The sequence below is a fragment of the Penicillium soppii genome, assembly GCF_028829465.1.
Source record: "Penicillium soppii strain IBT 18220 chromosome Unknown utg000007l, whole genome shotgun sequence".
NCBI lineage: Eukaryota > Fungi > Ascomycota > Eurotiomycetes > Eurotiales > Aspergillaceae > Penicillium > Penicillium soppii.
In genome coordinates this window covers 3,070,703-3,094,278 of record NW_026643237.1, presented here as the reverse complement: position 1 = coordinate 3,094,278, position 23,576 = coordinate 3,070,703, and the positions used below count along the sequence as shown (strand labels likewise).

The 23,576-nt window shown below is 48.4% G+C and overlaps 5 protein-coding genes across 5 annotated transcripts; 4 read left to right on the top strand and 1 right to left on the bottom strand.

Moving 5' to 3' along the window:
• Window positions 1-201: 201 nt before the first annotated feature.
• On the bottom strand, window positions 202-1,470 carry N7529_010431 (glycoside hydrolase family 16 protein; the record flags this gene model as incomplete). Its single annotated transcript, XM_057245958.1, has 4 exons — window positions 202-269; window positions 336-722; window positions 778-1,335; window positions 1,383-1,470. The coding sequence occupies 4 exons, from the start codon at window positions 1,468-1,470 to the stop codon at window positions 202-204; spliced, it is 1,101 nt and encodes a 366-aa protein (XP_057094221.1).
• A 2,812-nt stretch (window positions 1,471-4,282) lies between these two features.
• Window positions 4,283-10,808, top strand: acyA (adenylate cyclase acyA; the record flags this gene model as incomplete). Its single annotated transcript, XM_057245957.1, has 3 exons — window positions 4,283-4,461; window positions 4,548-10,452; window positions 10,509-10,808. The coding sequence occupies 3 exons, from the start codon at window positions 4,283-4,285 to the stop codon at window positions 10,806-10,808; spliced, it is 6,384 nt and encodes a 2,127-aa protein (XP_057094220.1).
• An 869-nt stretch (window positions 10,809-11,677) lies between these two features.
• N7529_010429 (putative sister chromatid separation protein (Src1)) lies at window positions 11,678-14,005 on the top strand (the record flags this gene model as incomplete). The annotated part of the gene is made up of 2 exons (XM_057245956.1): window positions 11,678-13,236; window positions 13,381-14,005. The coding sequence occupies 2 exons, from the start codon at window positions 11,678-11,680 to the stop codon at window positions 14,003-14,005; spliced, it is 2,184 nt and encodes a 727-aa protein (XP_057094219.1).
• A 4,851-nt stretch (window positions 14,006-18,856) lies between these two features.
• Window positions 18,857-19,483, top strand: N7529_010428 (Zn(II)2Cys6 transcription factor domain-containing protein; the record flags this gene model as incomplete). The annotated part of the gene is made up of 2 exons (XM_057245955.1): window positions 18,857-19,015; window positions 19,118-19,483. 2 exons carry the CDS (start codon window positions 18,857-18,859, stop codon window positions 19,481-19,483), a joined length of 525 nt encoding a protein of 174 aa, XP_057094218.1.
• Window positions 19,484-21,021: 1,538 nt separating this feature from the next.
• On the top strand, window positions 21,022-23,477 carry N7529_010427 (Zn(II)2Cys6 transcription factor; the record flags this gene model as incomplete). Its single annotated transcript, XM_057245954.1, has 4 exons — window positions 21,022-21,916; window positions 21,987-22,404; window positions 22,464-23,361; window positions 23,433-23,477. The coding sequence occupies 4 exons, from the start codon at window positions 21,022-21,024 to the stop codon at window positions 23,475-23,477; spliced, it is 2,256 nt and encodes a 751-aa protein (XP_057094217.1).
• Window positions 23,478-23,576: the final 99 nt, after the last annotated feature.

Below are 23,576 nucleotides of genomic sequence, written 5' to 3'. Positions count from 1 at the left end.
AAAACATCGAGTATAGCGGTCACCATAAACCAGTCACCTGTATACTCCACCGGTGGAGGAATATCAGAAGAGTGGTTGACGCGTCTCGCTAGTTGGGTGATTTGCGGCTGTGGTAGCAATAGCTTTTCTATCGTAAAGGGTACTGTTCCGCGACAAAACGGCGGTGCTTGTCACCAACCGAATCAAGCTTCGCAGAGAATCTCAACGCCAGAGCGGGAACAGACAGCCGAAGAAAAAAGCCACGCTGCTTATGTAAAGCGGAAGATAGACTATACGAAGAATGACGTTAGCGGGTGACTCCTAATAAAAGGTAGCAAAGACAGGGGATTGCTTACTCGCTGAGACTCCGCCTGGTGGCTTGTTGTGGCCAGAGCTAGACTCCCAATCATACTGGTATCCTGTCGACGAGGCCGTTGGGGAGTCAGAAGCCACCCAGGGCCAGACGTTTGGCGTGACCCAGCTTGAAGTCTCTTTATGCGTTCCACTCCATGGCACCGGGGCGTTGTCGGCAGTCGACGTGATGAGAGGCGCGGACTCGGTCGATGTGGGCTCGGCGCCACTGTTACCATTGATGCTGCCCCCTTCAGAGGTGATAGATTCCCATGTACCGCTCATATCGCCGTAGCTATATGAGGTTCCGGTCGAGTAGTCGGTCACAGTCATCGACTTGAGGTACATCTTGAAAGGACCCTGGCTATAATCCGTCGTGCCACCAGCCCAGTCTATACAAACATAATGTAAGCAAGTGATGGCTAGTATGATGTGGTTCACTCTTACCGATGGTGCCCTGGGGATTATTTGAATCTCCACCAGCCCACGCCCCAACCTTGATCATCATGGGGGTCTGTGGGTACATGCCCGTGTTTGCCGACTCGGGTGTAAGTACACGGACTGTTTTTCCATTGATAGCCCACACAATCTGAGAGCTAGTCCAGTCGACGGAGTAGGTTTTGAAGCCGTCTTGGCTTCCAGGATCGTCGTGGAAGGCGCCACGATTGTTTGTGCTTGTATCTCCTTTTCCAAAATAGTTGGTTTGCACCTGGTTGTCGCTCCCACCCAGCCATTCCCAGTCAATCTCGTCGAGATCATCGGACTGCAGAACTGCACTGCTGACAATTCCTGTTCCCGGTGCGGCCTTGATTGTGTATTCCACACGACCAAACATGATGTACCAACCAGACTGAATCAGGGGGCCATCGCCTGACTTAGAAATAGTAAATGTTGCGCCATTGGTTGAGTCATATGTGACGGCTCCAGTTGACTTGAAAGCATCAGATGCACTTGTGAAGTCAAACGTCTTATCAGACTCTCCAAATGCAGTATCAGCGGGACATGCTGGTGGCTGTTAGTGACTGACCCAAAGCTGCGAATATTCCACCTACTTTTTTTTGTCGGATTACAGTCAGTGTAAGTTTGGGCTGTGACTAGTAGGGGAGAGAGCAGACCCAAGGCCGCAAGAGTGAGACGCATAGTGAAGAAGATGAGAGCAAGCAATAAGCGATCTCCACCAATTACAAAATGACACCAAATCCGACAAAACTACGGAGTACTGAATACTGAACAGATAGATGTGAAAGAAAGGAAAGAGATTTAAAGATTCGAAGAAAGAAAGTGCCAGCCTCCTCTGTTTCACGGTTTCCTTTTTAGTCGATCCGTGGGTCCCAGGAGCTGTCATTGGTCCAATCACAGCCTCGGATCGGGGGCGCCCAACGCCACGTTATGTGTTAACCATGGAAAAGTCAGCAATAAAATGTGTACATCTATTGTACTTTGATCGTGCAGTTCAAATTGCAATGTATATACTAACATTGTTCTAGGGCGAGATAAATAGATTTCCTAGGTCTATTAATGTCCCTTGATATTCATAATAATATTGTCAATGATATTTTCGAGACGCTTCCAAGCAAGAAAGAAAGATACCAAGTTGAACCAAGGAAAGGCGGCAAGGCCCAAGCAAATAAACGGGTGGCAGGGGACACACGTATGTGCATACAATAACTACTCCGTACGGAGTACAAACGTATAGATCGAAAATATGTTTAGGACCCATTATTATTGAGACCCACCCCAGCCTCCTCCATTTGCAACTTTAGAAGATATGATCTCATTATTTCCCCCCTTTATATTGGTTCTTGGTCTTGTTTTTCTAATTGAAACAATTTGAAGTCATCACTTAGAATTGCGATTACATCGTCAATGTCTCGATGATTGCGAATCATTGTGACCTCTATGTTCAGGCTGTACTAAGTACTCCATAGTTGGGCATTATCCCCGCCTACGCAAGGACAAGTTTGCACCATACATGTGATGGGTTAAACTGAGTTCACTTCGCCGAGTATTTATAGACGGCTTATCATCAATACCTGACAGTTGTAGCGTAATCCGGTCTAGGCCCCGGTCGATATAACCTCACCTATCTACACACCGTGGGCGCTATGCATGGGTGGATCGTGAACATCAGCTTCAGCTCAATAAAGGACCCTCACCACACATTTCAGATTAAGGCATATCGTCAGGTGAACGCTTGTGATTTTAGTTAGACAACAGAATGGCGGGTTAAAGAAGAGGAGGGACTTCCTGTCGTATATTTACAACAAAATCTTGTCCATAAAGGCGGAGAGGCGGAGCTTCAAGGCGGTCAACTGACTCCCCTATGTCTCCCGTTTCACTTGACAAGAACGGATGTGTGAGAGCCTTGATCCATGGATAAATCAAACAAAACAGTTCATGGCTAGGAAGAGAAAATTCTCTTGTATAAATATGTGCATAGGGTAGCTGTTCTCTAGCCCGCCTTAATGTCTGATTGAGCGAGGAGCTTCAAAGCTCCCCAAGTTTCAAAGTGAAGGGCCAATCTGTACAACATAAAATTACCTGAGTGGTGTGATATCCTCCCAAGGTTAATCGATGGCGTTTACTTTCGATCTCGTTCTAACTCAATGTAATCGATGGGTGGATACAGTATATTTGTAATTAAAAGAGTACACTCGTAGGACAACGCAAAGCTTTGTTGAGTTGAAGGGGATATCTGCCGACTGCAACAAAGAGACATAAGCTGTGGAGCGAGAGCAATAGTACCGTGGCGATCTTATTCTTCCAAAGGAAGACAGAAAAGACGAGTCCAGGTGCTACAGGGATCTTTGTCACAGCCTCGTTAAGGTACCGGGCAGTGAAATACAGAATGACCAATGATTGTAACGTGAAAGTGGGCTGTATAGTATCTCAAATTGAACAGTTGAGTATATACGAGGATATGAATGAAATCTTGGAGAGCAGTAAAGAGTAAAGAGTATTCTGTACATATGTAGGAAATGGAGAGTTGAGAGTAAAGCAACAGACAACGGGAAGCTCCACAGAGAGCACGGACAGCATCACGGACCATATAAGAAACGATACATATTATTCTAGCCTACTTTCTATTACTTCTTAGGTATTTCTGATATGATATAAATTATCTGGTATATTCAAAATATACAGAATACACTATAAAGAGAGAAATATCGAGAAACAGAAATCAATACATAGCTAACTCCGTATATGTATCGGTCATCATAATCTTTTTATGATCTTACAAAGGGTTAGGAGAAACGTTTCGTAGGAAATACCTAAACTTGCAGAGGACTTCATTTGAAACAACTTGGAGCCTCACTCTGCTTTAAGTCTACTCTATTTTTCTTTCGTAAATAAACTAAACTACATTGGCGAGTCGAATATTCTCACGGCTTTGTTCTCGTCATTCCGTTGATCCGCCTTTGTCACGAGTCATCCCCACTCTCCACCCCCCCCAATGACCCTGGACCTTCGTTAATCACCCGTTTGTCTATGCGCACTTAACCATCGCACCCCATGCAGTAACGATATTTTGATATTGATCCTGCACCTGCGCCACTAGGCGACTACTCGACTACTTTTCACACCCTCCACCTCTTTCACCCTCCCCCACCCCCACCGCCCTCACAACTCCTTCGCGCCCTCAATCATCGATTACCCTCATCTCGAATCGACCTTTGACATTCTCTCGAGTCTTTCCGGATCTACTGAAGCTCCTCCGACCATTACCGCGTCGCCGGGTTGACCTCCGCATCGGGGCGCCAGCACCCGAGACAGCAGAATCGACAACCACACATTGCAGCTCCTCCTCCCTCCCCGGTCGCCCACACATCCCAATCATCATAAGCGTCATTAATGCTGGACTGCTTCGAAATCCCCCCACACCCCAAGATACGGCTGGCTGCAACTTGATCAGGGTCGCCGTGGCGGCATTCCGCCGAATTTGAGCGCAGCTATGCCAGTGCGGGATAGCAATCAACCCGACAACCGTCAGGGTTCGGCGGGCTCTGGTCATAGTTGGATATCGCAAGATACAGTGCGAAACTCCGCTGGTCAATTGCAAGATCACCCCAAGGCCTCGTCGGGAGGTAGCAATGCCGATTCGTTTCCTGGCTCATTAAGCATGAACTCAAAGTAAGCTTCGATCTCTCGAAAACAATTGCTGGGGATGGCGCGTCATTTTTCGATGCATGAATGAAACTGTACTAAGTCTTTATTAGGCCGGATGCATCTAAACCCCCAAGGATCGATTGGGGAAGTTCCGTGTGGTCATGGGATTCCCCCGACGTCTCTCCTACCGAACAGCGCAAAGCCTCTGGCTTTAGCAACCACCGCGAGGCCTTGATTGTTCCAAATAACCGCGATAGCCTATCCCAGTCCTCCGCACCGAGCCCCCGACCTCCTCCTCTCAACCCGTCTCGCCTGGATCCCGACGAGCTCGACTCGATTGCTCCATGGTCCACAGCGCCAAATAGTGGACAGCTAGATGGCGGCAGTACATTTTATCATGATTACTCTGAACAAGAAGCTTCACCTGCCTCATTTACATTTCGCCCCACGACTGGACGAACAATAGCGAGCGAACCCGCCGAGTTTGAATACCACGGAGAACATCGACGGCCGTCTGCCGCAAGCGCAACCACAGTGAGCAGTCAGGGCTCAAGATCCAGCATCAGCCAGAAGTTCCGCAAGAAGCATCTAAAGGGCCTCCTTGGAGATGACTATCAATCACCGGGAGAACTCCAAACCGATGATGATGGCTCCCACCCGCCCAGCAGGCGTGGGGGACCAGTGGACCAACTGAAGGCGCGTGAAAGGGCGAACTCAGATGGCTCGCGCAATACACCCGACGGCTCTGGGTCATCGCAGCGATCACAGAAGCCACGAGCAAACACTCCTTTGCCCTCCAGTGAGATCACCCCATGGGACTACCAAAGTTTCAAGGATATTCCACAGTATGGGGAGGCACCAGTTCGCCATACTCCTATTGGTCCCGATGGGCAACGGCTTCCACCTCAAGATAGTAATACTTCAGGGCAAAAGGAGCCCGGTCGGCGGGGACATGGGAGACATCGTCCTTCGCGGAGCAAAGAAGAGAAGCCGACTCTTGCTGGCGATCTAGCAGGATATCAAAATCGCCCCGCCACTGGCAGAGATGATATCGGAATACGACCCTTCAACGAGAACTACCTTCATTCAACCACGGACGTAGGCGAATCTGGTTGGCCTGGAGGCCGGTCCACTAGCCCGACTCCCAGTACCCGCAGCGCATACCGTGATCACGATCAAAGCTCACAACACCCCCGAATCGGCGGTTTCATTAAAAAGATTCTGGGTCGTGATGGCTCCAAATCGCATGACAGATCAAGAAACTCTTCCCCGCCACGACGTGATCGGCAAGGAAGTCTCGAAGGAAGCATTTCCTCTAGGCATCCTGAATCCGCAGATTCGGACCGAAGGAAAGATCTGGGGAAGGGACTCATTGGGGGAAGAAAGCTTGGTCCTCGTCGTCCATTCGCCAACCAAGGTGGTGGTGACCTGTACAATCCCAACAAAGACGACAAAATCCAAAATGAGAACAAACATTTCTTCCACCTTGACGTCGATATGGATGACCTGAACGGCATCGTTCGTCCTACTTCCCCGGGCCACATGAAGCGTGCCAGGGATGGGACTGTAACACCGGGGGACGATTCCAAATTCGAAAAGCCATGGAACGCTCCTGATAGTTGGCAGGTTCGTGGGCCTACTGACACAAAATTGGAGGAAGAAGCGGTACCCGTTGGACCGCGTGAGCGTGAAGCCTCCTTCTTTATCCGAATTTTCCGAATCGACTCGACATTTGCTACACTATCGGCTGGTGTAAACGCGACTGTGTCAGAAATTCTGCTGATGCTTGGTCGGAAGTCCTTCCTCCAAGACCATCTCAACAACTACGAAATTGTTCTCCGGAAGAACGACCTTTCACGACAACTTGATCATAATGAACGGCCCATTCAAATGCAGAAAAAGCTCTTAGAACAAGTTGGCTATACGTCAAGCGACCGGATAGAAGATATTGGCCGAGAAGATCATAGTTATCTTTGCCGTTTCATTTTTTTACCCACCAAGCTCAGCGGTTACAGCAGTCTCGAGACAGACCCAGGCTTCAACAAGGTGCAAAAGTTCAGCCACGTGGATCTACAAGGTCGCAGCCTTGTCACGATTCCGATCACGTTGTATGCCAAGTCATCGGAGATCATCTCTCTCAATCTGTCAAGGAACTTGTCATTGGACGTCCCCAAGGACTTTATTCAAAGCTGCATCAATCTGCGTGAAATCAAGTTCATCGGGAATGAAGCCTCGTTCCTTCCCCAAAGCTTTGGTCTAGCTGGCCGGCTTACATACCTGGATATTTCAAACAACTGCTTAGAAGACTTGGATCATGCACGACTGGATCGGTTGACTGGTCTTGTTAGCATCAAGATGGCCAACAATCAGTTGACCAAGTTACCAAGCTACTTTGGGAACTTTTCCTCTCTGCGAAGTTTGAACATGTCATCAAACGGATTCAAGGTTTTCCCTGAATTCATCTGCAACTTGAAGAGCTTGGTTGATCTTGATATCAGCTTCAACGGTATTGAGGAACTTCCTGGCATCGGCCGCATGGTCACTCTTGAGCGCCTTTGGATGACGAACAACAACCTCAGTGGGCCTCTCGACGAGTCCTTCCGGAATTTGGTGAATCTCAAGGAATTCGATGCGCGGTTCAATGCCATCACCAATATTGATGCTCTCGCTAGTCTGCCTCGACTAGAGCAGATCTTCTTCGGACACAATCTCCTATCGCGCTTCAAAGGCTCCTTCCCGAGGTTGCGAAGTCTGCATCTGGACCACTGTCCTCTAACGCAGTTTGACGTCGATGCTCCTATTCCGACCCTGACTTCTCTTAATCTTGCTTCTGGCAAGCTTTCTCAATTCCGGGATACCATCTTCGAGAACTGTCCAAATATGACAAAACTTGTTCTCGACAAAAATCACCTCTCCTCCGTCTCGCCCCAGATTGGCAAGCTACGTCGATTGGAGCACTTCAGTATGATCAAAAATCCGCTTTCTTCCTTGCCTCCGACGATCGGCTGTCTTGTAGAGCTCAAGCATTTGAATCTGAGGGAGTGTAACCTGACATCACTGCCTTCTGAAATTTGGCATTGCGCCAAGCTGGAAACCCTCAACATCTCCTCCAACATCTTGTCGACCTTCCCGAAGTATGGTGCCCCGACTCCTCTGGTTCCTGGTGAGCCTACCCACACACCTGCAACAACCCCAGGCGTGTCGGGAAATCCAAGCTACGAAGATATCGGACCACTTGACGAGCCAGCTCTTCGTCGGCCAAGCCAAACATCAAATGGTGTCATGAATTCTGTGTCGCCAAATGGGTCTTACCGGAACCCCTCAAACGCTCAATCCGTTTCGCAGCAAGGTGGTAGAAAGGTATCAGCTACTTCCCGATCAATCATTGAACCACACATCGGGCCTCGGAAGGACTCGAACTTCTCTCAGCAGATGGCAATGAGCTTTGCGGCATCTCTTCGGACTCTCTCTCTTGCTGACAACAGACTCGAGGATGACGTCTTCCGAGAATTGTCTCTGCTTCCAGAGTTGCGCATTGTCAACCTTTCATACAATGACCTGACGGAACTACCACAGGGAATCCTCAAGAGATGGCCATTGATTTCTGAACTGTACCTGTCTGGCAACGAGCTGACTTCCCTGCCGTCTGACGATCTGGAGGAGGGGAGTAACCTCAAAGTTCTTCACATCAATGCAAACAGATTCCAAGTGCTACCCGCAGAGCTTTGCAAAGTCAGCAAGCTTTCCATTCTGGATGTTGGAAGTAATGCGTTGAAGTACAACGTCTCCAACTGGCCTTATGATTGGAACTGGAACTGGAATCGCAATTTGAAGTACTTGAATTTCTCCGGCAACAAGCGACTTGAGATTAAGCCCAATATTGCCTCTCTAGGTCCTCCGGCTGCCAATGGTGCGGATTTGACTGACTTCAACTCTCTAACCCATCTCCGTGTTTTGGGACTGATGGATGTTACCCTCACAATTCCTACTATTCCAGAGGAAACCGAAGATCGTCGTGTGAGAACCTCCGCTTCGCTGGCCGGTACGCTTGCATACGGTATGGCTGATTCTCTTGGAAAAACTGAACATCTATCAATTATCGACATGATTGTTCCACGGTTGAAACAAGATAATGTGGAGACTTTGGTTGGCATGTTTGACGGACAAACTCTCTCTAGCGGAGGTTCTCGAGTTGCGAAGTATTTACACGAGAACTTCACATCCAGCTTTGCCTTTGAGCTCAAGAAGCTGCAGCGCGACCAGGGTGAAACGCCGCTGGATGCACTCAGACGTGCGTTCCTGGCGTTGAACAAGAACATGGCTGGCTCTGCTTACAGGTCTATCGATGATCGCGAGGTCCGACAGTACCAGAGAGGCTCGACCGCTGCCAAGCTGCTTAACCAAGACGACATCCAATCCGGCGGTGTTGCCACTGTCTTGTATTTGAACAACATGGACTTGTACGCCGCCAATGTTGGTGATGCTCAGGCCATTCTGATCAGGTCAGATGGCTCACTGCGTGCTCTGACACAGAATCATGATCCCGCAGAGCCTAATGAGCGAGCGCGCATTCGAGCTGCTGGGGGTTTCGTGTCACGCAATGGCAAGCTGAACGATGTTCTCCCAGTATCGAGGTGCTTTGGGCATTTCCCTATGATGCCTGCCGTTATTGCGGCCCCTAGCACCATGCATGCTGCTCTCACGGAGCAAGATGAAATGATCGTTCTGGCGTCGAAGGAACTCTGGGACTATGTTACCCCAGAGGTGGTGGTCGATGTCACGAGGAGAGAACAACCAGACCTAATGTTTGCAGCTCAAAAGTTGCGTGATTTGGCTATTTCGTTCGGCGCCACCAATAAGCTGATGGTGATGATCCTCGGCGTTGGTGAACTTCAGAAGCGCCGCCCGAAGCCACGTCCTTCTCTCAATACTGCATCGTCTACGTTTGCCGAGGAACAGATCATTCCGACTGCCAAGCGGCCCAAGAAGCGCGATGGTCCTGGAGACTCGCGGCTGGCCCGCTTTGACTTTGTGGATGCTCCCGTTGGTGAGCTCGCTATTATGTTCACTGATATCAAGAAGTCCACGGGTCTATGGGAGATCTGCCCGGATGCAATGCGCTCGGCTATTCAAATTCATAACGACATCCTGCGTCGGCAACTTGGAATTTTCGGTGGATACGAGGTCAAGACTGAAGGTGATGCCTTCATGGTGGCATTCTCGACCACCACAGCTGCTTTGCTTTGGTGCTTCAATTGCCAAAACCAGCTTCTCGAAGCCGAATGGCCTACGGAGATTCTTGACCAGCCCCAGTGCCGAGTTGTGGTTGACATGGATAACAATGTTATCTTCCGAGGACTTTCAGTTCGCATGGGTGGTCATTGGGGCGAGCCTGTGTGCGAGAAAGATCCGGTTACCAACCGAATGGACTACTTCGGTCCCATGGTGAATCGCGCCTCGCGAATCTCTGCTGTTGCCGATGGAGGACAGATATTTGTCTCATCAGATTTCATGACCGACATTCACCGTAACCTTGAGATCTTCGCTGATGCCGAGCGTTCTGCATCCACCAGCTCGACTGATAGCCACCCTCGCGGCGACAGCCTAGGTCATAGCATCCGTCGTGAGCTACAACAGCTCAATAGCCAAGGTTTCGTCATTAAGGATCAAGGGGAACGGAAGCTGAAGGGTTTGGAGAATCCAGAACCTCTTTATCTTGTCTACCCCTCAGCGCTGTCTGGTCGCATGATTTCTTCGGAGGATTCTCAGGACCAGGATAGTACCGCTGCGACTATGAACCCGAATAATCAATTGGATATCCAGACGAACGTCATCTGGCGTCTTTGGGAGGTCACCCTCCGCCTTGAACGACTCTGTGGTGCTTTGGAAAACCCAAGCGAACCCAGTCTCAGCGAACCCAATGTTGATTTGTTCAACATGGTCAAACGGCATGGAGGTGAACTGAATGATTCAACCGTCCTTAGTTTAGTCGATCAGCAAGTCACTCGCATCGAGGTTAGTATTATCACCATTATCTTGTCCATTTAATATCCGTCACTAACAACGTCTAGGTGACCATCAACACTCTTGACCTGCGCCACATGATGCGACCTTTCAAACCAGGCGACCGTCTCCAGGACCACGCCGCTCCCATCAGCGATGTCCTACAGCAACTCCGAACTCAACTGGCCGAGTTCCAAGCTCTCAAGGAGCAACTGGCCGTTGGTTCTGCTGGCAACATCGCCGGCCCACAACAATACGCCGATCGTCCTTCGAACAGCATCGACAGCGGCATTACCTCTGCCTCTTCGTCTTTCCTCCACCTCCCTGGCGATGCTAATCGCTCCTTCGACTCCGGCCGCAGTCACTAGACGGTTCTTTCTTTCCATCAATAATCTCTCTTCGCTCGCGGAAATTTCTTCATTTCCCCATTTCTCATTTTCTGTATCTCTCTGACTTTTTAAGTGAGCGGCGTCTCAAGGCAGGTGGGAGTCTGCAGGTTGTTTATATAAAGCATTACGGCATGGAGCCCCGGGGATCGTTTCAGTTTCTTCCTTTCTGTCTCTTTCTTTGCTTTTTACTCTTGAGCTTAGGCCTGTAATTTCTTGGGCAGTGAATATATTTCGAGTCTGAATGGGATTTTCATGGGCTTTGCTTGTATACCGCTTATGGTTCTGATGTATATGCTACCACAGTATTACTATTGCTAGGCTCCTTAAGCAGATACTTCCGACTTCCGGCTATTATCTGTGACGTAAATAAACTGCATAAATCTAGGATCAACAAATGTCACGTGCCACTGTTTATTCCTGCGTCATCGGCTTTGTTTTCTTTGCTCTGCCAAGTTTATCCTTTCGCCTCTCGCCCTCTTGATGAATCGAGTTTGCAAGGAACAGAAACACTTGGTTTTTGGTCGTTGCTGCTTTCTTCACTTCAGCGTTAGGGCAAGGATCGGTCTTTTTTCTCGCCCCCGCCTGTTGCCCTGGCTACGACTTGGACGAAGTTAGTCTGGCGTAATTTCGCAGCGTGACAAAAACAACAATTCTGCTGCCCCAGCTAAGAACCAAAAAGGGAGGGATCGGTGACATTCCGCTTGCATATTGCAATATCACCCAGCCACATACCGTCGGTATTTGTATCGACAAAACTGTTATCGTAAAACCACGACAACCTCGGTCGGCTGTGCTCGAAGATAGATCAGGCCACGATAGCCAACATCGCATATCGCGCGTCACACAAAATGGCGGATGATCTGGAATACCTTTATCCAGATTTTGATCTCAACTCTCTCACCGTCCCTCGTCTGCGCTCGATTCTCGTCAATCACGATATTCCCTACCCTGCGTCTGCGAAAAAGTCTCAACTGATTGGTATTCTGCAAGATGAGGTGCTTCCGCAAGCGCGAAAGCTCCTGAGTGACCGCGAGAGGGTTCGACGAACCAGTGCAGGAATCACAGACATGAGCAGTCGGTCAACATCAGTGGCTAGTGACGCGAACGACCGGGAATCCATGCCCCCTCCAGCCACCCCCTCAACAATCAGCTCCACAACGAGAGCACAGCGAGGCACATCACGACGTAGCACTCGTCATTCTACCGCAGACACCGATGATAGCCTTGCCCCTGCTACTCCGGCTAGAACTAAGCGCACAAGCGTGGCTCGATCGGTGGGTAAGCATGTCCGGACATCCGACACGGAAACCGGCGACGATAACCTCGCAACCCCCGCTGCTACGCGTCCTACACCTCGCAAATCTACAGCCAAAAAGGTCCGACGGAGCGAAGTTCTCCCTTCGACGGAGACCGAGGAACATACGCCTGGGATCAAATCGGAGCCTCGTGAGGAAGGTATGTTTACGGACGATAACCCGTTCCAGAGCGGAAGTCCCGAAGTACCTAAGAGTACGAGAAAAAGCTATGACGCCAAGCGGAAGAGTGGCTCGCGCTTATCCACTGAAAGCCCAGCTCGGAGTCGCGGACTTAGATCGCGCACATCAGAAACACCCTCAAGCGTCAAACAGGATGATGGTTTCCAGGCTCCCAGGCGCGAGGCGTTTGATTTCGCCTCCCGGCTGCTGCCCACAAAGGAGGAGCCGGAGGACTCAGAAGAGTCGGAGGACGGCGAAGAGAGTGAAGTGAGCGCAGGCGAAGAGTTCACGCCCGATGAACAGCTTGCTATGTCTATGGAAGATTATCAGTACTCGCCACAGTTTCAAAAACGACGTCCGCAGAAGCAGGGGACCCTCAGTCGCTTGGCTCCTTGGGTCGTCATTCTTTCGCTCGCTGGTAGTTTTGGCACATGGTGGCGCAAAGAGAAGCTCGATATTGGATACTGCGGGCTTGGAAAGCCTACCTGGTCCTTGGCTGAGACCAGAGTTCCTGAATGGGCCAATGTCTTGGAGCCCCGGTGCGAGCCGTGCCCGAGCCATGCCTTCTGCTATCCAGATTTCGAAGTGCGCTGCGAAACCGATTTCCTCCTTAAGCCTCATCCTCTTGCTCTTGGTGGTCTGGTGCCGTTGCCTCCAACATGTGAACCCGATAGCGAGAAGGCGCGCCGCGTGAAGGCTGTGGCTGATAAAGCTGTCGAGGAGCTTCGTGAACGTCGCGCGAAGTGGGAATGTGGCGACTTGAAGGAAGACGGTCAAGCTGCCCGTTCTCTCGATATCAGCGAGCCTGATTTGAAAGAAGAGGTAGCGAAAAAGCGCCGCAAGGGCCTGAGTGACAGCGAATTCGATGAGCTGTGGAAGGGTGCAATTGGGGAGGTGATTGGCAAGGATGAAGTTATCAGCAAGACCAAGCAGTAAGTTTTCCCAGCCCTAGGAGGAAATTCCGCGTTTCCTCGGCTCGCTCATCGCTTTGGATTTCCATATCCAACGGCGTCTCTTATAAAGATCTGGTCTGACCTTGTGTACCGGAACTGACAGAGACGCGTTCGCAATTACAGACCTTCCGGCATCGTCATCCTATCCTCTACCTCCATCGCCCGGCTCCCACTCGCGTGCGCCGTCCGCCGCCACTTCCGACTCGCTCTCGTCGCGTATCGACTCCCTATTTCACTTCTAATTCTGGGGATTGGTCTCCTCGGGTATGCCCGCGCGCGTGTCCTTGCCCGCCGCTCTGATATCGCTCGCGTGCCCGAGTTGGTCGCTACAACCCTTGACCGTCTGTCCACACAGGCTGCACTGTATGCGCGCGGCGACGCCAAAGAGCCTTACATATCCATTGGCCAACTGCGTGATGATGTCCTCCGCTTTGAACTACAAGGCAAGCGTCGCGAGGAGCTCTGGCGACGAGTCTCCCGTTTCGTTGAGGGCAACGCTAATGTTCGTGCTGCTGTCCGCGAAGGACGAAGCGGTGACGTTTCTCGAGTCTGGGAGTGGATCGGTGGAATCAACACCGTCGGAGACTTGGGTCAAAGTACCCGCCGTGAGAGCGCACGATTCCCTCTTCCTTCTCCATCCGGTAATCTCGTTGCGAGTCCTCAGACTCCCACCACCGAAACCTTGCCCGATCCGGTCTCCAGTCCCAGGGAGTCTCGTCGATGGGATGAGGGTCGTCCGATCTACTAATCAGGCACATATGCACGTGGCTCGGCTGTCTCTTTTTGATATCCCACGCATTTTTCTTTTTTTCATGTATAAAACCTGGCAGATGAGTTCCCGGGCTCCTTTTACCATCTCCCACGGTCTATTCTACGTTTCTTTAGCTACTTCATTGGTACATATTGCTCCCTGTTAATACTACTTCTATTTTTTTCTAATCCATCCACTCCTTTCCACTTATAATATCACAATTAGCTTCAATATATACCTATGGAGTACACACGATAGATATAGGAATATTACATAGCTACATATGTAGAGATCGGTCACTACTGCACCGGCGGTACTCGCTGCCTAGCGCCAAGCCAAGCCCTGCATTGCACCAGCTGTAATCTGTATGTCGTATAGCAGCGGTCATTGTGTACTATGTTGTAGATATCAATGGTGCAACAGCAGCTCTGCAGATAAATACAAACATTTTGCTTTTACGATGTAAATAGAAATTTCATTTGTCAAATGTTATGTGCCAACTTACTTTCAGACTCTCGACAACCAACCCACGAAGATCCATACCCATAGCATACTAGTAGCAAGCTCCTTACCTAGCTGCAGATTTCCGATTCTCGTAACGGGCATATGTCTCTCGGTTAAGAGTGGAGAAAGAATACCAGCAGAAAGTTCGTTCATCCTCCTGACCAGGTATGTCAGAGTCGAGAAGGTTACTATGACTAGTCACAGAGTAGACAGAAAGACACGAATCAGTTAATTTCCCACCAGCTACCTTCTCTCGGACTTCTCCCAAACTTGTCCAGCTTTGAGAGTCTTTCTGTGCGACTTGTTGTTTGCTACTTGTTGGAAAATATTCTCATTGGTCAAGATATAACACCGAATTACATCTACTCCATGCATATCTACGGAGGATGTAGCTAATGATAACCAATGAATACGGTCTCGGTCTCGGTCTCGGTCTCGGCGTTTCGCTTGATGCCCAATACCTGCAGCCGATCTATGCCTCTTCGTCTCCGGTTGGATTCCGAATACAGCGCTGATCCATCCACAACCGTCCAAAGACCACCGTTGCAGGTATTGTTATGTGGAAGGAGACCTAGGTAAGTCTGGGTTCTGTTCTTTTACATATCTTGCTCGTGCTGCCAGACACAGACCGAGACAGATGTTAGGGCTAAGCGCTTTTTTTTGGCTGGTTCGAGTGTTTGAGTTGTATTTCTACTGCTGCTATTGCGACTGATGCTGCTGTTGTAAGAACTGGTAGATCTGTTTGTGTAGGGTTTCAATATCGGCATCCAATAGAAAGATGAGAGCATTGGTGATGTTGGAATCTTCTGTGTCTGGGCCATTTGATCCATGTATATCAAAGGCACATTAATTTGGAATGCTGAAAGCTCGTATAATAGATAAAGAAACACTCGGCATTGAAATGTTACGGCTATAATACACCAATTGCCTTGGCTCATGGATGCATGCAGCATACCGCTGCATTAATTGAAATGTTGTTTGTGCAGGTGTGCTGGTACTCATATTGGGTATGCCTAACCTACAATGTACTATATACAAATAGGGTAGCATAAGCGGATGAGGCAGAAAGGAATAATAGTCAATAATATCAAACCCTGTGGGAAAAATCAAAAGTCCCATCCGGCCAACCAGCTTCATGCATGCTTGGTGGAAAATGTTTCCACCTATGGAAATGATGGCTATTGTGGGTTTTCCTGGGTGGAAAAGATGGCAACACATTATCATTCCTTGCCCAGGCTCAGTAGCATTAGACTAGGAACACGCTTATGGGGAGTTGCATTTTGACCGCTCCTTAAGTGCCGCGAAAGAAGACACGTTCTATCAAGAAGGGTAGAAGCGATTGGTTTAATACGGGTACTGCGTGGCCTTGGGCTGTCTTTTCCTTTTTACCCCTCGAAATTGCGAAATCTCGCCATGCCCCGCTGTGTCAAACAAAGAACCAGAACAAACCCAACAAACCCGGTGATCATTGTGGACCTAAGAACGTCTGTTCGTCTGGGTCCGAAGGTAACGTTGGAAGCTTCCTTGCATGGCATGGGGCCCATAACCCCGTCGCGTAGTCAAGTGCTATTCAAATTAGCGGGTCACTCTAGAGTATGAGGCCCAAACACGTCCCTAGTTTCGTAGCGAGACACCCATATCGGTGAACCGGTGCAGAAATGTCGAGCAATAGGAATAGCGGCGGCCTGAGATAGTGGGTATTGGTGAATCGGGGAATCAGGAAATAATATGTGACACGCATGTTCAGCATGGACTTCGGATTTTAGGTGCAGATCTAGGATATGCCTAGACTGTGTTTCGGTCTTATCGGTGAACAATTTCGAGAGCGAGACGCGAAGTTAACGCTGAAGTAGATGAGATGAGAAACGCACGGTCAGTGAGGCTTGGTCTGATCTATCGACGCGGAGGAACAACCTTTGGACAGTTCTTATGCCAAGCTGCAGACGCAGTAGGGCCGATCCGCAAGCCCTTAACCCGGCAGTTGGGCCATGGTTGCGTTGACCAAGAAGAGTAAGAGCAAATATAATTCAGTGTTACAAGGTATTAACGCTGCTCGGCAATGAGAAATCATCATAATGTATGGTGCGGAAGTGTTCTCCTTCAGTTGAACGGATATCTGGCAACTAGCCTCAGCCATTTTTACTTAGGTAAGTGGCTTGCGGTGACGAGGGCTCCTCTTTATTCTTTTCTAAATTACCATGCCGCGCATGGTGAAAAAGATGTGTTCACTGAGTCATGAATGAATAGGGGGAGGTCATCTGCGATTTGCTCCCGAAAATAGTCCATGAAACTCTTTACCGACACTAGTATAGGTTGTATACAACGTACAAGATTGAAGTCAGAGTTCTCAATTCGATCTCACTTGCCCGAGTAGTTTACCTGCATATGACATCTATGTACTATGTATATACTATATAGATCAGAAGGTATGTTTATGTGTCTTTCTTCATTTGATTCGGTCTCTTTGGCCCACAACTGTTCCTGGAGTGTCAGATGAAACTCTATTCTACTGAATCATGGAATCGGGACTGGCGGAAAGGTAAAAAAGTAAATCCTCGTTATGGCTATAGACCCCTGTGACACGAATTTATTGGAATGTACAAACAGAACAAGCTGATTCAGTCAAATCAACCACTCATTGAGGTACCATATGTCAGGATCTACCAAGTAACCGTGGCAGTGGTAAGCCTTAGAGCTAGCCCAGAGCCCCAGGTGGCGACTTTTGTCACCGGCCGTCATTGTCATTTGAGGTTTTAGCAGTTCCAAAATCACTACCGTCCATGTTGCTACATATGTATACTGTGGTAAAAAAAAAATTAATTTCCATCTGTATGCTTTTCGATCTAGATAGCTACAGCTATAGCAATTCCAAACAAGCGATGAAGTCTTCGTGCCTTCTTGTTTGCATCTTAAGGTATATCATAACCAAGGTATTGACCGGATGGATTTGGATGAGTGGCAAAACAAGCCACAGTGGGGTTCAACAGTACCTCCAGCACTTTGTTTGGTGATGGTAAGGTGCATTGCTGTCGACTGCAGGGAAAAGTTAAGTGGGTATACGAGTCGAGTGGCAGTAATTTAAGCGGTTCATTTGGTATATTGTAATGTTATAGAGTGCAGAAATAAAAAGTAAATCTGAATACAACGTTGTATATTGTGTACTACATAATAAACATACTTCTTTCAAGCAACCCGGGTTGGACCCAGATGAATTCTCCGGAACCTTGCGCATGGAGTTAATTATGCAGGTGCCGCCGGTTGGGTTTTTTTTTCTTTCAGGGAATCCCCAAAGCGTTAACTAGGATCTCCTGATCTACAAGAATATCAGTGACTCCTGGGAATTGAATCCCTCGGTAGAAGGGATAAAATTTACCTACGGACTTTCAATATAATGTTAGTAGAGACAACCAGGAAAAGCATAGTAACAAAAAGATACCAACAAACGGATTCTCGATACACCAATGAGACCTTGGAAAGGCTATCGACCAGAAATCGAATTTCTGCTAGGATCATGATTTTGTGTTGAAATTCGTTGGTTAAACATTGGTTGAACTTGCTTGGGACTGAGCCTATCAATTGTACCGGAAACATACTCCGGTCCAATTAGGGCTATAGCCAACTAGTTAGTTACGCAGTGTAGGAATGGTTCTTTTTGATCAGGATACATTGAGAGGGTCATAGAATAAACTCACGCCTAATATAATAAGAAATAAGGTCTATTTTACAAAGAAAACAGGAACAAGAAGTCAGTATAAAGAGCTATCAGTGAATCCCTACAGTGATTTCTCCTGTCTTAATTTTCGAATCTATTGCCCGCTATGCTCACTACACATCATTAAGAATATAAAAAATTCAACATTAGATTGCAATATTCAAGTTCAAAACATTAACAGAATTAACCATGTTCCTGATAAATTGTCGATCTAGTTAGCTTGGGCCGGCCTTACTTAACCTTTGCTTATTATTTTGGCGGGAATGTCAGCTTGAAGGCCCACATCCGCCACACACGCAGCTCTCGATCCTCTCTCTCTTCTCCCTTCTCCCTTTTCTTTTTCTTGTTCCTTGGAATTTTTTTCCAGCTTTTTTAATTAATTCTTTTCCCTGCCCCCACTTTGGCCCTTACGGCCTTTAATCTAGAGCACACATTGCAGAATTTACTGTATCGAACTAGCGTGGCTCCAGCGGCCCCTCCTCTCTTCTCCATTCTATAATTTTCTCCATGCTCCGTTTGCGTTATATGTGATTGATTTGATTATGCTTTCAGATGGTGTCTGGTCAGTTAGAGGGTTTGGCTTCTGATCTGTTTGTTGTGCACTGTTTTCCGTGTCTATTGGAATCTGACCGATGAGTGAACCAACACCCCGAGGCTATCGGCCTCTTGCGCCTCGAACTCAGCTTCTAGGTGGCGGGGGAGGAAGTCCAGCTGGTGGCAGCGGACAGGAAGAGAAACGCATGAGGCGAGCTTCGACAGCTTGTACGGAGTGTCAAAAACGCCGCACCAGGGTATATCCACCATGTTTCTCAAGAAACTCCTCTTCACTCTCCCTTCATTACCATCCGCACCTTGTCCTTTACTTAGTCTGACATTACCTTCTTTGCTATCAGTGTACCGGCCCTCCTCATTGTACCGAATGCTCAAATCATGCCCGAGAATGTGTCTTCGATGAAGCCGCCGACAGACGTCGGAAGGTCTCCACCAAAAGAACTCAAGACCAATTAGACCATTACCGGGGATTGGTTGAAGATCTGATCGAAGTCATCCGAGACAGTGATGGTCCGACGGTCCAATCTATCGTCAACGCCATTCGAGCGGGGGCCCAACCAGGAGAGATTCGCGATACCCTCACACGAATCTTGGAAAATAACGACCGAACCGCCCCGGGATATTCAGGCGTGCAAGAAAGCATCAGCCTTGATTTCAACATGAATCCTCACACAAACAACATGGGCAATTATTCCCAACCTGGGTGAACTGACCCCAAACGCTGCTCGGGTGATATACACATCTCTGGCCAAAATTGTACCAGCGTAACCCACCGACTTCCCCCGAGTTCACTCCGCCAAAATCTCCCAATCCCGATTTGTATGAAATTGGGTGGTTTTAGCGTTTCTTTCAGAGCTTTCATTCCTGCCGTGTTTCTGTTTTTGTTAGCGTCTAAGCAAGTCACCCGGAAACCCATTGTACTAGCCCCTTGGGCTGTGTGACCAGCTCTATCCTTGTGCTCACGGCTCTCTTTTTGTTCATGGCCTCTCTCAAAACATGTTGAGATCTCACAAATTAAACAAACCTTCTATGCACTTGTAGAGGCTTTGTCATTGTATTTCCTTTTGTTCATTCATCCATCTGTCGAATCAGCCATTGCTTTCAACCCTGGATTACCTTGGAGCCGGGATGTCACAGAAATGCTTAATCTGACAGGGGTAGACACCCCAAAGAAACAAACCTAGGTGTGACTTGTCAAACTCAAACTTACAATCTGTCTATTGGGGTTATGAGGAAGGGCAGAAGTCCAATTTATGGTTTCAGACCGATTGGAATCTTCTCACTGACTTCTGCGTGACCCATAACGCAATCAAGTTGTTCGAGAATTATTTGACTCCCATCACTGATAAGATTGGAAGATGTCATCTAACTCACCGTGACTTAATTCCAGGTCATTTGACTCAGCCTTAAATAGGCGAGGTTTATGATCAAATTGTCGATCATGATATCTCGACACCCACGATTGGAACCTTCCAGCTTTCCCAGTGCTCTGCTTCGGTATACTGATTGATATATCGATATGCTTTTGGAATTCCGGTCGAAATATCACCTCTCATAGCATCCAGATGCAAAATGACATAGCCGACCCCATGGGTATACCTATTGCGCTATATTCCGGCTCTATTTCAGATTAGCGCCCACACAAGCATACACATGTATCCCTGGGCTGCTATCAGATTTACTATCATAATGGGTCGTAGGGTAACGTTGGGTTACCTGACCATTGTTTTCAGGTTGGATATCTTGTCTTGTTCTTTACTATCACACCTATGGACATCCATGGATGTTGACGGCACAGTGTTGTCAAAACAATCAACATTTGTATACTGATCAATTATTGATCTCAGTTCCTTAGTGACTTCAGTATAGAGATCTTCTTACAATCTATATAAAAAAACAAGCCAAGAAAAGAGTGATCTAGAGCAATGCCCGGTTACACAATATTCAGCTCTTGAGGCGACGTGCTTCTATGAAAGAGCTAGATACCTAGTGGTTCCCTATAGACTACAGTTATATGTTAAGTACAAAAAGGGCAAGAAACAAGATGCCAAAGCTGTCACTTTTCAAAAATCTGGGGGAGGTGGAGGCATCCCCGCGCCGATCGGAAACTTGCCGAGATCCTCTTTTTCCATCCTCCGGATACTTCTCCTCTTCATCTTAAATCATTTCCTTTGTAAAACTCGCGAGCTATACACAACTTGTGAGACAAATCCTGCACGGTTCGGCAGTTATCGCTGATCTTGACATGGAAATCACTAGCGCTGCTACACAGCCTAGGTCGACTTTAGATGAACGTGCCACTGCATCAGAATCAACCAGTCGCAAGAGAAAAGCACCCGATACGCTAACAAGTACCGATGGCGCGTTACCCCGACAGAAAATCACTAGGGCCTGTGACTCGTGCAAAGTGAAGAAGACCCGCTGTACAGGTACCCTCCCCTGCACAAGATGCACGCGACTGTCGTTGCCGTGCAAGTACAACGCCGCCTACTCTCGGGGGTTACCGCCAGAACCTCTCCCTGCATCACCAAGTTCACTAGCAGCCAATAATGGGCGGCATGCGTCCGAAGCCATATGTAGGCGCACTTCCAACAGCCCCCTCTCGCGCACCAAGGTTCGAGATTTGACAGGAAACGGCTGTCTACGTCCAATCCCGAGTCAACATGTTGTATCTTTACGGAATTCACCAGAGCCCGTGTCGACAGACTTTGAGGGCAATTATCTGGGCCCTTCATCTGGTGTGTCGTTTATCAATCGCGTGTGGAGTCGTTTGCACCAGGATGAAACGACGCATTATCCCGGCGAGATTCAGAGTGAATCATCAAAAAATGCGGCTGTCTTTATGTTTGGCGACAAGCCTTACGCCAACTCGCAAGAGGCTCAATTTACACTCCCGTCTCTGGAAAAGGCCCTGGAGTTGGTGGGTATCTACTTTGACTTTTCTATGGTGACTTATCGATTCATCCATCGAGGGAATGTTGAGGCGTGGACCAGGCAGGTTTATCGAGATAATATTTGTCTTTCCAACCTTCCCGCTGGTAACATGGTTGCGAGGACTGCTATAGTTCTTATGATATTTGCCGTGAGTACTTTGTACGTGGAGCTGAGACCAGGTGGGTTGCCAGGGGGCGATCCGAAAGGTTAGTCCATCATTGATAAGGCCACAATGGTAATTCCTACTAAGAATGCATAGTGAGTGTTGGTATGCAGCCTCGAAGTATATGTCCTCCCTTGAGTCGGGGCCGCCACGTTTGGAAACGATACAGGCTCGACTGGGCCAATGCCTGTATCTGCTCTCATCGTCGCGAGCCAACGAATGTTGGTACTCATTTGGCACTACCATGCAAATCGTGACTGCGCTTGGATTACACCGAAAGTGGCCCCCCAAACTGTCGAATAACGGGTGCTCATATCTGGAATTGGAGCTCCGCAAACGCATTTTCTGGAGTGTATATACTCTAGACAAATATTTAAGCATCATGTTCGGAAGACCTCGACTTTTGCATGATGAAGATATCGATCAAGAGCTACCGGACGAGACGAACGACGAGGATCTGCTGGAAGCGGACCCAACACGCAGAACAGGGTCTACGGATAGCATGATGATTGCGTCTGTTCTTCATTATCGGTAAATTTTATTTCTCGTGCCTTGGCAGTATCTGCGGTATGCAAACTAAATCCATCTAGACTCGGTCGAATCCTTGGAAACATATCCCGCCAACTTTATAGTATTAGCAATCTCTCGCGCGACTCGCCTCTTGAGACTGCTATCCGTCTAACGTCCGAGCTAGAAGCATGGAAAGAGACCGTCCCACCTTTATTTAACAGTGTCCACCCTTCCAGCCTCATACCACCCCTATGCCGCCAAAGCCAAGTTCTCCAGCTCGCATACTCACATGCCATGATCCATGTCACGCGCTCGTTTCTCCTTAATGATTTCACAGATCTCAGCCGCAGACCAAAAGTCCCGCACCCAATGGTCAGCTCCCACGTTCAAAAATGTATACAGGCTGCCGAAGATATCATGATAATCATCGATAGTCTTGCTCAGCAAGGCGTACTCATCCAGTCCTTCTGGTTCACACATTATGTATGCTTCTGCGCTATCCTAGTTGTTTACATCCATACCATCCAACAGCATCGTAAATCAATGGGAGGGTCTAGCGCGGCCTCTGTCTCCTCAGTTGGAAGTCCCGCGGATCCGGATAAACTGCGGGTTCTTTTTCCACTGGCTGAATCTTGCCAGAAGCATCTTGCCGAAGCTACCCGCAAGAACTGCCCCAGCCGGCGGTATGGGATCATTCTCGAGGAGCTGAGACAGGAGGTCCATAGGCAGATTGGATCAAATGGTGTGTCGGCCGAAGCGGACGCTCATTCTTCTGGTGGTAATGATAATCCCCACCAGTCGAAAGAGGACGCAAATCATGCAACTGCCCGGTCGGTTCCATGTGACGCTCATACGGTGGACTTCCCCTCCATGCCGGGTGGCATGCAATCAGCTGACATGGGATTTAACACGGGAGACGATGCAGGGTTTCTTGAGAGTCTTGAGGGGTCGATCTGGTGGGCTCAACTCGATTCGTGGGTGAGTTTAAGACTTTTGGTGTGCTGCTACTTGTACTATATTGCACGTTTTGCTGATATATTTTTCTTTAGGCCTTGTCCAATTTCCCTAATGACCCATCTATATTTAACTTTTGAAAATGACAAGGATGACTGTAGGGTACGAGTCTCAAAGTTAAAATATCAATCAAAAGCAAATATTCAGCTGGTCTGTGCCGCGCTCTGGTGATTCTTTCT